Below are 13,087 nucleotides of genomic sequence, written 5' to 3'. Positions count from 1 at the left end.
TATGCAAGTATTTATAAATATTCTTACTTTTTCTATAATTCAGAAGTTGGTGTGTGTGTGGAGTTCGTTAACGGAATATATTCCGCTTGGGTTTTCTGTTTTAAACCAACCTTGCAAGAGCCCCCTTGGTTAATTTAAAAATCTTGACTTGTGTAATGTGTTAGTGGAAGAAATGTGCCAAAAAGCATAGTTCCAAACAGGGGGGAAAGCAGGTTACCCCAGATTTTGAAATCTTGGCTCATGGCAATGCCGCACAGCCAGTCCAAGGGAAATATTGCCCTGCAGATGTTGCTGTGGGCCTGGAGTTACTCAAAATTTTATTACGAGTCAAACAAGTAGCCATGGGAAGAAACAGATCGAAGGAGCAGCTTCTTGTTTCCATGTGTGCATCAAATCAGTCAGCAGTGATCCTTCCTTGACTCCTATCTTGTAGATATTACTGTCCAACGCTAAGAGACAAATGAAGCCTGGATCTAAATAACTTTGGCAGACAGCAGAGATGGAAGGAGTGGGTTGAGAAACAATTGTCTTATTTGTTTCCCTCAATTCCTCAGATAAACCTAAAAAGACAACTGGCATCTGGATCAGACCAACGACTCATCTGGCCCAGTAGCCTTGGTGGCATCCAGCTAAGTTCTGGTCATGGTACACCTTTTGAAATGAATGGGCCACAGTTAGATGTGCCTATTTATTCCACTGGACCAACTCTGAGTAGGACTAACGGTGCACACAACCTTCTGCTCTCACAGTGGTTAACCAGATGCTTCAATGAGAAGGAGACCACAAGCAGGGTCTGAGTGCAACAGCAACTCTCCGCGCTTGCAATTTCTAGGAACTGGTGTTTGGAGGCCATGCGGCAAAAGATGGCCTGTGGTTCAAGGCATGCCCTTGGATTGGGCACCCAGTACCTGCTGGCGTTTTATTGTTTATAAAAATGTAAGGAAAGCCTGCTAGATCAGGTCAATAATACTCAGCATCCTCTTCTTACAATGGCCAACAGGATGCCCGTGATGAAAAGCCCCCAAGCAGGACCTGAGTACAGCAGCAACTCTCTCCTAACAGCTGGTATTTTCCAGCAGCTGGTATTCAGAAACCTTGCTGCCTCCAACAGTGGAGGCAGGACATAGCCATCAGGGTCAGTAGTCCCTGTGGAGATCCAACGAATCTGAATGTTGGGAGAGTCAGGACAGATAAAAGAAAATACTTCATCACGTAGCACAGAATTAAACTCTGGAATGCCAACAGGAGGCAGTGATGACCACCAACTTGGATGGCTTCAAAATAGGATTAGACAAATTCATGGAGAAGGCTATCAATGGCTATACTCTGCCTCTACATCTGGGGACAGTATGGTTCAGAACACCAGTTGCTGGAAACCACAAGAAGAGAGTTGCTTTTGTGCCCTGGTCCATGTTGTGCACTTTCCACAGGCATCTGGTTGGCAATTGTGAGAAAAGCATGTTGGACAAGATGGGCCATTGGCCTCATCCAGCAGGACCCAGTTTTTATCCTCCATCAATTTGTCCAATCCCCGTTTAAAGTCATCCCAGTTAGTGGCCATCACTACATCTTTTCACTTTTGCCCAGGAAGGACTTTTTTTTACTGTGGCAGAAGTGAGAAATGCATTGACGCCACAAGGGCATTCAACGTTAGTTTCACCTAGGCGAAGTCCTTTAGACTTCCCTTGAATGCTGTCACACATCTCTCCTCTGGCTGGATTTGCAATTTTGCTGTGGCTCTTGCTTTGGGGCAAAATTTCCCTGGTAACTCGGTAATTACTGGTTTCTGGACTGGAATATAAATCCCAATTACTCAGATGGTGGTTTTTGCTCTATAACTGGTAATACCAACAGACTTGGATAAGAACCACTTGTGGGTTGGGATGACCTCCAAGACTTCCAGGGTTTTTTTTCCATCTTCTTGTCCTGTGTTTGATTAAAAGCTAATCAAGAATTTGCTTTCGTTCCATCCAAGTAAAATTGCTTCCCAACCTTTGACCCAGATATGATCGTAACTTTTCCAGGAGACATTTCCAGGAGACAGGCAGTGAGTCTGCACTGCTTTGCTCCTGCCCCTGGAGAGCAAGTCCTAGCTACTTCAGGGTGTGGTGTACCACATTGGTGTGACAGGAGAGTATGGCAAGTGTGGCAGGCAGATTCAAAGACAATCAGTATTATATTTTGAGAATGAGTCGTGCTCTTATGTAGCCACATACTTTCTGGATGCCCTGTGATCATATTATAAAGTAGTTGTGTTCTGTGTAATAAATCAAGCACTGCTAGAAATTATTCCTTTTTGTTTTCCAGTGTGTTTCTTGTCCCCTAAAAAATTGGTGTGGCACAAACAAATTTTATTCTGAAAGTGTGGCCCACTGAAAAAAAAGTTTGAGAACCACTGTCCTCCTTATTTCTGAGTAAAGAGGGTTAAGATCCGGCTGCAAAAGAATCTCTTGGGTTCCAGTTTTGATCTACTACTTTTGTATGATCTGTTTGTGCATGGTTTAGGAAGCAAATTTCCACATTTACAGCTCATTCCTTTCAATCCTTAGAACTGGCAGTTTTACAAGCGTCACATAATGCAATGAAGCCACTCTTCGACGTGGCACCACCTACACTTAGGAACTCCCTGCCCATTGATATTAGGCCAGCATCTTTGCTATACTGATTTCAGCACCTGCTTTAAGGAAAAAAGTTTTAGCAAGTTTATCTTGACACATAAATTTGGCATTCCTGCATTCTATGTGACCATTTGGGGCCCTTGCAGCTCTACAATTGTATGGTTCTACTGCATGTATTTTAATACATAATTTTGTTTTATGAGGTATATTTTAAGACTTATGTTTTTATTTTTTCAGGGTTTTTTAAGGATAACTTGTTTTTAACATCTGATTTTACTGGTGATTTTACTGTACATTTTTTGTGTATAGACCGCATAGAGGTATTTTGATGGTTGAGTGGCATATAAATATTGTTAAATGTGTGATGATGATGATGATGATGATGATGATGTTAAAAAATAAGTTAAGTAATAACATATCGAAAGTGGGCTTAACCCAGCAGTTCAGGCTTTCTCGAACTTAGGTCCCAAAACGTTGTTGGACTACAACTCCCATCATCTCTGACCACGGGCTCTGCTTGCTAGGGAGGATGGGAATTGTAGTCCAACAATATCTGGGGATCCAAGGTTGAGGAAGGCTGCACTGGTATATCATGATTTTCCTGGGATGATAATAGCGCCAGCTTATCTCACCATCTGATATCAGCCTGCTGAGTACCGTTAATTCCAAAAAGCGGAATGTGATTCCATTCAGGAGATTTAGGACCTGGTGGCCCCTCCCAGTCATGGGGATCCCTTCGCTATATCAAGGAGAAAAGGGACTTTCCTGGAGTCACAAACTCTGCTGTGAGGGTTTCTCTGCATGAGCCCTGCGACTCTCCCATATCCTCTTCTCGTGGCAGCCTTCCCACCTGCTTTCTGTGGGTTGACTCTCTTTACGTTTTGACACCTTTGGTGCTGCTGCTCCGTCCAAGGCCATGTGTACATTTCTTCTGGCCCAGGCTGGCGGGCGGCTGGCGCGAAGCGAGGCAGGCGGGTGTCAGCAAGTGCAGCCAAAGATGGAAACTGGATACCCAAGTGCTGAGTTTGGGTTAAGAGCCCTGCTTTTGACAGGGCAATAAATTTCCTTTAACTTCTTGTTTTTTAAAGGAGAGACTTCTCTCTCTCTCTTCCCCTCTCCCTTTTTCTTTTTTTCCTTTCTGCTTTCTTTTTTTAAAAAAACTCAACCTAAACTCCTATAAATTCCTGGAACTGACTTGGCTAGGCATCAACAGGGTTCACCTTGCTTGGTAAGATAATATATCTAGTATGCACTTGTAAAAGTTCGGGAGGCTGCCCCCGGATTGCCCACCGCTTTCCACAGCCTGTCACCGGCTTGAATTACTCCTTGGAAACTCCTTTGCTGTCCCATGTGCAATAGAGAAGTCAACGTGTTGTGGTTTTTCCAAGAACTACTTTCTGTCACCCTGTGGAGAGGGGGTTACCTCTTGCTCGCCGTCTCCTTCCTAATGAGCAATCTAGGAGCCTGCCCTTAACGCAGCAGAATAACTCCTAGACTCAGCTCCGTCCCAGAGGACCAGGAAGAACAAACATTGGTGGGTTTTTGGGGAGGCAGTGAAGTCCCTGATGTCATGGCTGTTGCCTCAGGATCCTAGCATTGCTGAGAGGAAGGCCCTGATTTGGACAGTGCACCAGCCAACCCACTCGGTGGCCGGGGGGGGGGGGACCCTCAGCACCCCCTTCCACACTGAACCTGCTTTTAAATACAGTGGTACCTCGGGTTAAGAACTTAATTCGTTCTGGAGGTCCGTTCTTAACCTGAAGCTGTTCTTAACCTGAAGCACCACTTTAGCTAATGGGGCCTCCTGCTGCTGCCGCAGTGCCGCCACCGTACGATTGCTGTTCTCATCCTGAAGCAAAGTTCTTAACCCGAGGTACTATTTATGGGTTAGCGGAGTCTATAACCTGAAGCGTCTGTAACCCGAGGTACCACTGTATTGTGTTTTCATTGTCATGACCCTCCCTGGGACCTTGGGGTAAAGGGCAGATTAACAACAACAGGGGAGTTTTACCCTCCAAGTCATCTGAATTAGGCACTCCTGGTTCAATTTTTTAAAATGACAAGTAACTGGGAGCACCTCCCTTCCAACTCTACAATTCTGTGTGTCCCCCCGCCCCCAAAGCAGTTTTGCATTTTCAATGATGTGATCTGTAAGTGGCACACGGGGCAAGTAGGCTGTGTGGTTAGAGTAGGTAGGGACATTACACTGCCTTACACTGAGCCATGGGTCCATCTAGCTCAGTAGTGTCTGCACTGACTGGCAGCAGCTCTCCAGGGTTTCCTGCAGGGGTCTTTCCACAGCCCTACCTGGAGGTGCCGAGCGTTGTGCCTGAGACTTTCTACATGCAAAAGCAGGTGCTGTACCACTGAGTTGCGGCTCTTTCCATAACTATAAAGTAAGATTCTAGTCCTCATAGATCTGAATGAAGGGCTGATTCAAGAGAAAGCTTCCTTAATACCATTGGGTCAATTCTGCCTTGGCTGCATCTCCAGGTTTTCAGGCAGGGAGTCTTTTCACAACCCTACCTGCATTCTAGTTCTCACAGTCATGAAGAAACAGCTGATTGAATAGGAACACAGGAAGCTGCCTCATACCACTGGCTCAGCACTATCTACCCGGATAGCTCAGTTGGTTAGAGCCGGGTGCTGATAATGCCAAGGTTGCAGGTTTGATCCCCATATGGCACAGCTGAGTATTCCTGCATTGCATTGGACTAGATGATTCTCAATGGTCCCTTCTAATTGACCAGTTCTATGATTCTAATATTAATATACTGACTGGCAGTGGCTCTACCTGGCTGTGAGATTGAACCTGAGACCTTCTGCATGCAAAGCAGGTGCTCTACCACTAAGCTATGGCCCTTCCTCATAGTTTTCAGGGCACTCTGTTGCCCCTGTGGTGCCTTTTAGCCCACACACTAATAGCCATCCCTGGTCTGTGCGCTGGAACAGTTTGCAAGTTGTTGTTACAGCTCCTTCTGGAAGGATATACTGTCTGGCGGAGATTATGAGTTTCTGGCTGGTACCTACCAAATGCCTATAATGATCTGCAATTAGGGTTCAAACCGTGTACGGACCTGTAAAAGATTTCTGATGGTACCTGCCCCATTTCCTAGCATTTGGGCTCCCTTGCCAGGGCTAAGGGGAGAGAAACACAAGGAATAATTGTTTGGGGGGCTGAAGGAGGGAAACCACTCTCACCCCCCCACCCAAATTAATCCAGCGAGAGCCATGAATCCACAGTATTTCATATCGCACTTCATAAAACTCCAGTCATAATCCATAAAACTGACATTATTAGATTAAAAAAAAGAGGTCCCAGCTCCTCATTTCAGGCTTTTGCTCATTAGACATTCTGTAGTTTTATAACCTTACCATTCCTACCCAATTACTGTGATTAATACTGTGCCTTAATAAAAGAAAACCTTCGCGATTCAGGAGCAGACTTGGGATGTGGGGGGAGCAGGTCTTGGTTTAAGGCGGTCTTTGCCAGCCTGATGCTCTCCAGATGTTTCAGACTACAGCTCCCAGAAGCCCCAGCATCACATGCTCATGCTGGCTAGGGCTGATGGGAGTTGTAGTCCTAAGCATCGGAAAGCCCACCAGGCTTGCAAATGACACCTTGATGTGAGGAAAAGATAGTGCTTCTGGGCCAGGACTGGAGAGCTTCTGACCGCCCAGAGGTTGCTGGACAACAGTTTCCGTCACCCCTGACCATTAGGCATGCTGGCCAGGATTGGTCGGAATGGAAGTCAGAAAAGATGTGGAAGGCAACAGCTTCCCTGTCCCTGATCTAACACCTACAGCCTGTTCCAGAGAGATTCCGCTTGTGTTTTTCTTAATTCTCTGTTACCCCTCGAAAGACCTGCTTGCCCCAGGCTGAAGAACCGTATGTTTGACAGGTTCATAATTCCACCCTCATGTCAAAACCTCAGAGGCCAGATTTTGAATCCTGTGATTATTTATTTATTTGATTACACACACACACACACACACACACACACACACACACACACACACTATACAGCTGTTAGAAATAAGATTCTTCTTTTCAATCTCCCAAGCAATAAAGCAAAAAAAAAAAGGGGGGGGGAAGGAAAGGAAAGGAAAGGAAAACAGAACAGACCACCCAGTTACTATATATAAAGTAGTAAGGTGATCCTGTGTCAGAGGGGCAACTCAGGGAATTATTTTCTTCAAATTGCCTCAATATTGGAAAGTGGGGTGGTGGCGCAGGAATGCAATTGAGCAGAATAAGTGAGAAATGTTAATGAAGTGGACTGCTTCATATTTGTGGATGTAGATCATTTAAAAGTGGGGGGGGGGGAATGGTGGCCAAAGACCCAAACTAACAGTGCATCATCATTCCCTTCCCTCTCTTTTAAGTGATGCAGTAATGATGGCAATGACGAAGCATCTGTTTTCTAATGTGGATTCTTGTGACTTTGGGTTTGAATCTCTGGTTGCTTTTAATGCATTCTGTACACCACCCAGGCGTTTTATTCCATTTTTGTAAAGAGGAATCATAGAATTGTAGAACCAGAAGGGACTCCCGAGGGTCATCGAGTCCAACCCCCTGCAATGCAGGAATCTCAACACGCGGTTCTCCCCTCCAATGTGAACCCATACCGGATCCTGCTTAGCTTTGCTGCTGTTGTTGTTGCTTAGTCGTTTAGTTGTGCCCAACTCTTAGTGACCCCATGGACCAGAGCACGCCAGGCACTCCTGTCTTCCACTGCCTCTCGCAGTTTGCTCAAACTCATGCTGGTAGCTTTGAGAACACTGTCCAACCATCTCGTCCTCTGTCGTCCCCTTCTCCTTGTGCCCTCCATCTTTCCCAGCATAAGGGTCTTTTCCAGGGAGTCTTCTCTTCTCATAAGGTGGCCAAAGTATTGGAGTCTCAGCTTCAGGATCTGTCCTTCCAGTGAGCACTCAGGGCTGATTTCCTTAAGAATGGATAGGTTTGATCTTCTTGCAGTCCATGGGACCCTCAAGAGTTTCCTCCAGCACCATAATTCAAAAGCATCAATTCTTTAGCGATCAGCCTTCTTTATGGTCCAGCTCTTACTTCCATACATCACTACTGGGAAAACCATAGCTTTAACTATACGGACCTTTGTTGGCAAGGTGATGTCTCTGCTTTTTAAGATGCTGTCTAGGTTTGTCATTGCTTTTCTCCCAAGAAGCAGGCGTTGTTTAATTTCGTGACTGCTTTCACCATCTGCAGTGATCATGGAGCCCAAGAAAGTAAAATCTCTCACTGCCTCCATTTCTTCCCCAACTGTTTTCAGGAGGTGATGGTACCGGTGGCCATGATCTTAGTTTTTTTGATGTTGAGCTTCAGACAATATTTTGTGCTCTCCTCTTTCACCCTCATTAAAAGGTTCTTTAATTCCTCCTCACTTTCTGCCATCAAGGTTGTGTCATCTGCATATCTGAGGTTGTTGATATTTCTTCCAGCAATCTTAATTCCCATCATCCCTGACCACTGGTCCTGTTAGCTAGGGATGATGGGAGTTGTAGTCCCAAAACATCTGGAGGGCCAAGTTTGTCTATGCCTGGTGTAGATAGCACTGAGATAGATAGGCCAAGAACTTGGTTGGGTGTAAGGCAGCTTCTGAGGCCCCTCTTATTGTTTGCTTAGCACCTGTAACCATCCAGGCACTGCAATGCATTGAGAAGCAAGCCCTAATCTCCCCCTGACCACAAGCTGTCCATCTCCTCTTTCTTGCCCTTAGGTGCTCCTCATCGTGAGCGGGAACTTGAGCTTCCTTAACTGGCTGACCATCGTGCCAAGCATTGCCTGCTTCGACGATGCTGCCCTGGGGTTTCTTTTCAGCTCCAAAGAACAAGGCCTGAAAGCCAGAGTGCAAGAGATGCAAGCTGGAGAGGCAGAGGGGAAGACGGAGCCCTTGCGATGTGGTAAGTCCTTCTTGGACTGAAGCAATACATTGGTCTGATGGGAAAACACAGACATCTATGTACACACAAGGTTCTTCGCCATCTGCATTTATCCTCGCAACAAACCTGTGAGGTAGGTTAGGTTGGGAGACGGTGGCCAGCCCAGCGAAGCACTACTCAGAGTACCCCCATTGAAATTAAAGAAAGGGTAAGGGTAAAAATAGACAGGTATACATAGATGTACATTATTAGTTTATTATTAATACAATTGATATCTTAAGGTAGATAGTGGAAAGTGGAAAGGTGTTGAAAAGGACAGGAAGTCAAAATTATGTACTAATTTTATGATCTGAAGACTTCCATTCTAATGTTTGAATTTTGTTTTGATAAGTTTGATATATAGATAATGACATGTTGTGGATATATGGATGCAATTATGGATAATAAAGCACTGAAAAAAAGAAATTAAAGAAACTAAGTTAGTAATGCTCATTCATTTCAATGTGTCTACCCTGAGAAGGACTAGCATTTGATATAAATAATAATAGTTATTTATTGCTGTAGGGACAATGTCCTATTTTCCCAGGCTCTGGGAATGCTGTATGGCTTCAACAATAGTATTCTGTTTGTTTGGTTGCTTGGTTTTAAGTTTCTAGTCCTCAGGATTGCATTACACACACATATATCTTGTTTTATTTATCCCACCTTTTCCTCCAAGATTTTAAGGGTGGTGCACATGGCTGTCCCTCTTCTCATTTAATCCTCACAACAACCCTGTGAGGTATGTTAGTCTAAGAGATGGCACTGGCCCAAGGTCACCCAGTTAGCTTCATGGCTGAGTGGGGATGTGTACCCTGGTCTCCCGGGTCACAGTCCAATACTCTAACTACTGTACCACACTCTCTATATATAGAGACAGACAGACAGACAGGTGTGTAGTGGTTAGAGTGCTAGACTGGGACCTAGGAGACCAGGATTCAAATCCCCACTCGCCCATGAAGGTCATTGGGCAACCTTGGCCCTGATCTGCTGTCTCTGCAACTCTGCCAAGCTGGCCAGGATCCTGCATAAAAGGCACCTCAACCCAGCAATCCTCAGGCAGACTTGGGGGGGGGGGAGGGAATTAGCATGAGGTGTCCCAGTCCCAGGAATATGTTCATCTTTACATTGACCAAGTTTCTCTCTCCTGTTATGTTTCTGTGCAACATAACGAATTCTGGCTTTTCTGAAATATCCACCCACTTTCCCAGGGGTCCAGACTTCCCTTTTCAATGAAAAACTGCTCCCAAAATATTCTCAGACTAAACAGTTTATCAGGGTAGCAGAAAGGCTTAAACAAGCGTTGTTTCCCTGCAGAGATGGAAAAGAGGAACTCTCCGTGCTAGTCAGTTATTATTATTTTTATTTGTCTGTCTCTCTGTCTCTCTTTTCAAAAAGCAGCAGGATGCAGCAAGGGTCAGTTTTGCTTATTTGTCCAATTCTCAGTAGTTTCAGTTTCCTTTCCGGTGGCCATTTGCAAAGGTACAGCTGTATCTTAGTCTTTTAGGGATGCTGCCAACCTACTTCCCTGGATCGGTTGATGCATCTAAAATAATAAAAAAACAGCCTTTGCCTTTGGCAAACTGCCCCCCCCCCCGCCAATGCTTTGGACTACAACTCCCATCTTCCATGTTGGCTGGGACTGATGGGAGTTGTAGTACAAAATAGGGCTGGGCAATGTGAGGTTTTCAACATTGTGATATATCACCAGCCAAACCTTGCAATCTGGTGATACATCAAAGCTTGGTTGATGGGCATTGCGATTCAAATGGCATTCGCTTACCGCTTCATGTGATCAATTGTGCAGAGCGGGGTTTACCTGCCCCCCCCAATTATTCTATTCAAGTTGGCATTCCTGGTATTCCAGACTAAAACTCCCTTTTCAGATGGACTCCAAGTATATACTTAATTTCAATGCCATCCAGAAGAAAGAACAGAAAATTCTCCCCAAGCCAGAAATGGCTTCTCTACACTAGGGCTTGTTGTTAACTGAGCAGCATTTTAGACATTCTTCTTTTTAGTCCCTTCCCAGGCTATTTAGAGAAAAGCAGATTTTCATAAAGATATGGCACAGCCCATTGGCTGAGGCCCGCAATGTTGCAGGCGGGGGCTGGGGGTGGGGAGAGGGAGGTTGAGCAAATGCTTGTTTTCTTATTGGCTGTGGGGGGGGGGAATCCAGGTCACAAATGGCCCCCAGGACAGTGACAGGGGGAAACCAGACTCTCCGATCTACCAAGTTACTGTCCTGCCAGAGACCACTTGCAGGGTGTGTGTGTGTCTGTGTGTGTTGCACTTTGTATAGCATGGTAAGCAAACCAAAAAGGGGGGAAGGACAAACACCAAAGGAGTTTGCAGTCCGAATTTTAGCATTGCGATGGGAGGAGAAAAGAGAGTTGTGGGGTGACAAAAGAACAGAGACAGGAAGAGGGGGGACGAGAGAGGGAAGTGGGGGACAGAAATCATAAATGTGAGTGAATGAGTGTTTGGATCCTGCTCTGCTTTTGGGCAATGTTGTCATTTGAGACATCACAGCTTCTGGTCGTTTAATTGTTAAGTCACTGTGGCCTTGATCAGGCTCAGGAAGAAGGGAGAGTAGGAACTACTTCTAGAACTCTGGGTCATTTGCACCAGATCAGAAACAGTTGATGCCAATAGCACCAACATAAAGCCTAAACTAGCCTGCTGAAATCAGAAAACCTTGAGTAGGAAACATCTCTCTCTCTCTCTCTCTCTCTCTCTCTCTCTCTGTGTGTGTGTGTGTGAGTGAGTGAGTGTAAGCATCTCTGTGTGAGCTCCTGAAAGCCAGTGCCCGCTGAGAGGGACACCATTTCCCTCAATTCAGCATCCACCCTTCTGAGCCATTGGTGGACCTCAAGGTTCTAGCAAAAGCCAGGTATAAATCCTGCAGGTCTGAGGCTTGCCCATTCTTGGCGTGAGGTTCAGTGCAGAAGGCCTGCCATCTTGAAAGCGGTTGGCGTCCTTAGAGAGATAGTACATTGCAGGGACCCTCATGAGGTGTTGTGTCTTTCTTCCCCACCCCAGCAACAGAACATCCCAAGCCAGGCGGGTGAGTAATCTCAGACCCAGGCCCAAGTGTGGCTATTTAGGCCTCCAGCTTGCTCGCTTGCCTGCTTGGATCTCTAGTCTGGCTGGAATGTGGCCAACATACAGAGGTAAGAATGCATCCAATCGTCTTTCCACTCCCTCCCTCTGGCCCCTCTGACCGCTGGCCTAAAGCCCCTGAATAGTTGTCCATGAGAGAATGAAGCACAAGGGCCAGAAAAGGTTTCCCAACCTTGTCCTAAGCTGATTCCGGAGCACATTAAATGTATGTACCCAAAGCAAGAATATATCACTTACGGTTTCCACCTCTCCTTTTCCACAGGCTGCTACATCCGCAAGGGAGTGAACCTATCTTTTGGGGTCCTGATTGCCTTCCTCAGCGTCCCGGTGGTTATCAATCTGCTAAGTTCCCGACAAGTCATGAACACGTCCTTCAACCCTCTCAGGATAGTCAATACCTACGGGGCCTTTGGAAGGTATGGCTCTCTATTAGGGTCAGGGTCAAGGTAAAGGTAAAGGGACCCGTGACAATTAAGTCCAGTCGCGAAGGACTCGCTTTACAGGCCAAAGGAGCCAGTGTTTGTCCACTTCCACAAACAGTTTTTCCGGGTCATGTGGCCAGCATGACTAAGCCGCTTCTGGCGAAACCAGAGCAGCACACGGAAATGCTGTTTACCTTCTTCGCTGGAGTGGTAACTATTTATCTACTTGCACTTCGTGCTTTCGAACTGCTAGGTTGGCAGGAGCTGGGACTGAACAACAGGAGCTCACCCCATCGCGTGGATTCAAACCACCGACCTTTCAATCGGCAAGCCCAAGCGGCACAGTGGTTTCATCCACAGCAGGGATGCTAAATCCTGGGGTCTGCCTGCCACTTGTGCCCTTCCAGATCTCCTGGGAGGGAGGAAGGGTTTTGGAGAGATGCACAGGTAAGATTTTCCATGAGGTTTAAAGAAGTGGCCTTTGAAATGGCAACCAAAATCACCAAGGGATTGGAGCACCTCCCCTATGAGGAAAGATTGGCTCAGTTGGTTAGAGAGTGGATGCAAGACAGATGCTCTATAACTCAGCTATGGCCCAATCCCCAGGTCAGCTACCTTTGGCCTCAAAGGACAGGCCTCTTCTTGGGGTACAAGCATGTCACAAACCTCCAATTTTAATTCAGGATCAAAAGCATATTATGGTTATTGGAACAATAATTGGGGGGGGGTGTATGTTGAGGTATTTGGAAGTCACACTGATTCCTCTTCACAACGGTTGCACCCCTTTCCAACTCATCGCCAAAGGCTCTTAATGATGTGGCAGAAAAGAGACTGAGCTCCTGCCAGAATCTGTTGTCCTGTCCTGATAGCCCTGCAAAAGCTCAGTCTCTTTTCTGCCACATCATTAAGAGCCTTTGGCGATGAGTTGGAAAGGGGTGTAACCGTTGTGCCTCTTCTTACACCTCCTGAATTACCTTGGCTCCT

The 13,087-nt window shown here is 46.0% G+C and overlaps 1 protein-coding gene and 1 long non-coding RNA gene across 5 annotated transcripts in view; both read left to right on the top strand.

Moving 5' to 3' along the window:
* The window catches only part of LOC309329509, a 219,638-nt gene that overhangs the window by 188,559 nt on the left and 17,992 nt on the right, over positions 1–13,087 (top strand). The window lies entirely within an intron of this gene.
* Positions 1–13,087, top strand: part of LMF1 (lipase maturation factor 1) — a 162,030-nt gene that overhangs the window by 134,775 nt on the left and 14,168 nt on the right. For all 4 annotated transcript variants that reach the window (XR_014151173.1, XM_081840256.1, XM_081840257.1 and 1 more), the window contains 2 exons: positions 8,357–8,540; positions 11,944–12,097. Coding sequence is in view for 3 of the 4 variants with exons in the window: in XM_081840256.1 (XP_081696382.1) it covers positions 8,357–8,540; positions 11,944–12,097 (338 nt within the window). In the remaining variant the exon portion in view is untranslated. The remainder of the gene's footprint in view (positions 1–8,356; positions 8,541–11,943; positions 12,098–13,087) is intronic.

This window comes from Podarcis erhardii, assembly GCF_964252035.2.
Source record: "Podarcis erhardii genome assembly, chromosome: 14".
Taxonomy (NCBI): domain Eukaryota; kingdom Metazoa; phylum Chordata; class Lepidosauria; order Squamata; family Lacertidae; genus Podarcis; species Podarcis erhardii.
The sequence above is the reverse complement of the archived record's forward strand: the minus strand, read 5'-3'. Positions and strand labels throughout refer to the sequence as shown.